Source organism: Plasmodium gaboni, assembly GCF_001602025.1.
Source record: "Plasmodium gaboni strain SY75 chromosome Unknown, whole genome shotgun sequence".
Classification (NCBI taxonomy): domain Eukaryota; phylum Apicomplexa; class Aconoidasida; order Haemosporida; family Plasmodiidae; genus Plasmodium; species Plasmodium gaboni.
Window position 1 is genome coordinate 1 of NW_017385520.1, and position 1,697 is coordinate 1,697.

The 1,697-nt window shown below is 28.0% G+C and overlaps 1 protein-coding gene across 1 annotated transcript; it reads left to right on the top strand.

The window, feature by feature from the left end:
• Positions 1–1,697, top strand: PGSY75_0036900 (putative EMP1-like protein; the record flags this gene model as incomplete). The annotated part of the gene is made up of 2 exons (XM_018783490.1): positions 1–1,030; positions 1,330–1,697. Coding segments are annotated over 2 exons (1,398 nt in total), but the record flags the coding sequence as incomplete, so codon positions are not given.

Here is a 1,697-nt window from a genome sequence, read left to right on the forward strand (position 1 = left end):
TTATGGAGATATAATTAAAGGAACTGATATGATAGATTCTGTAGCATTCAAAGATATTAAAGGAAAATTAGAGAAAGTGCTTAAAAAAAACTCAAATGGAACTACTACACCTGAAGACTGGTGGAAAAAAAATAAAAAATATGTATGGCACGCGATGTTATGCGGATACAAAAAAACAGGATACATGCCTGATCCATACGGATCCATTTGCATCGAACCCGATACGGATGAAACACCTCAATTCTTACGATGGATGATAGAATGGGCTAAAATATTCTGTAATGAGAAAAGAAGTAAAAGAACATATATCCTGAACCATTGTAAGGATTCAATGGATAATAATAAAAACCATGCAAAACTAACTGATACATATGAATGCAAAACTGCTGTCGAGGATTATCTACAAAGGTCTAGAAACATAAATGACAAATGGACTGGATTATCTGAAAAATTTAATAGATCCAAAAAAACTCTTCCTAATGCATATAGAAAATATAGTCCTGAAAAATATTTAAAATCAAAATGTGGTGATTGTGATTGTAAATATCAGGATTTACAAGATATAGTTGATGCAGATAAGGATGTAAAAATAACAGATGATGTTATTGAAAAAATTATTGATCAAGCAAAAAACGATAAGGAACAAACACCTTGGTCATGGGTATATCCTTCATCATGGCCTACATGGAAAATAAATGGACTTCCTAAATGGACAATGGATGGATCTATATCAATTAAATGGCCAACGTTTGAATGGCCTAAAATTGACTGGGAACAACCTGTCTCAAAAATAATAGATTCAGTTATGAACATATCAGATATTATATCTCATATAGTAAAAAATACAAAAATAATACCCACGGAAAAATATAAACCACAACCCGATTCATCTAATAAGAAAAATGAACCAAATGTGGATATAAATTCAAAACAACATAACCAAAGTTTCCAATTATATGAACGTCCAGAAATAATTGTTCCTACCATAGGTGCAGTGGCGGCAACTATACTTGGAATCATGCTATACAAGGTAATAATAGTTGTATGGATATATATGTGATGGATCACATATTATATATATATGTTTTATGTATATTTTATATGTAATTTACATATTTTATTAGATTGAAAAAGAAAAAAAAGAAAAAAAAAAAAAAAAAAAAATTTCATAAAAAAAAAAAAAAAAAAAAAAATTTTATCTAAAAAAAAAAAAAAAAAACAAATTCAATAAAATATATATATTTATATATACTTGCATGCATATGATATAAAAATGATTTAATGTGAATAATATGTACATATATATATAAATTTTTTTTCTCTTCATAGTGGAGAAGTCCCCTTAGAAGTAAAGTGCATATCGACGATATGTTCCGAGTATTAGAAATGCCACAGAACGATTATAACATACCTGATAAAATATCTTCCAATAGATATGTACCATATGGTAAATATAAAGGAAAAACGTACTTATATGTTGAAGGAGAAGAAACGGACGATTATATTGGTAATATATCTTCATCTGATATTACTTCTTCATCAGAAAGTGAGTATGAAGAGATGGATATCAATGATATATATCCATATAAATCACCTAAATATAAAACGTTGATCGAAGTGGTACTAAAACCTAGTACAAATAATAACGTACAAGATACTTATACAGATGATGTGAAAAATAATAGTGATATACCCAT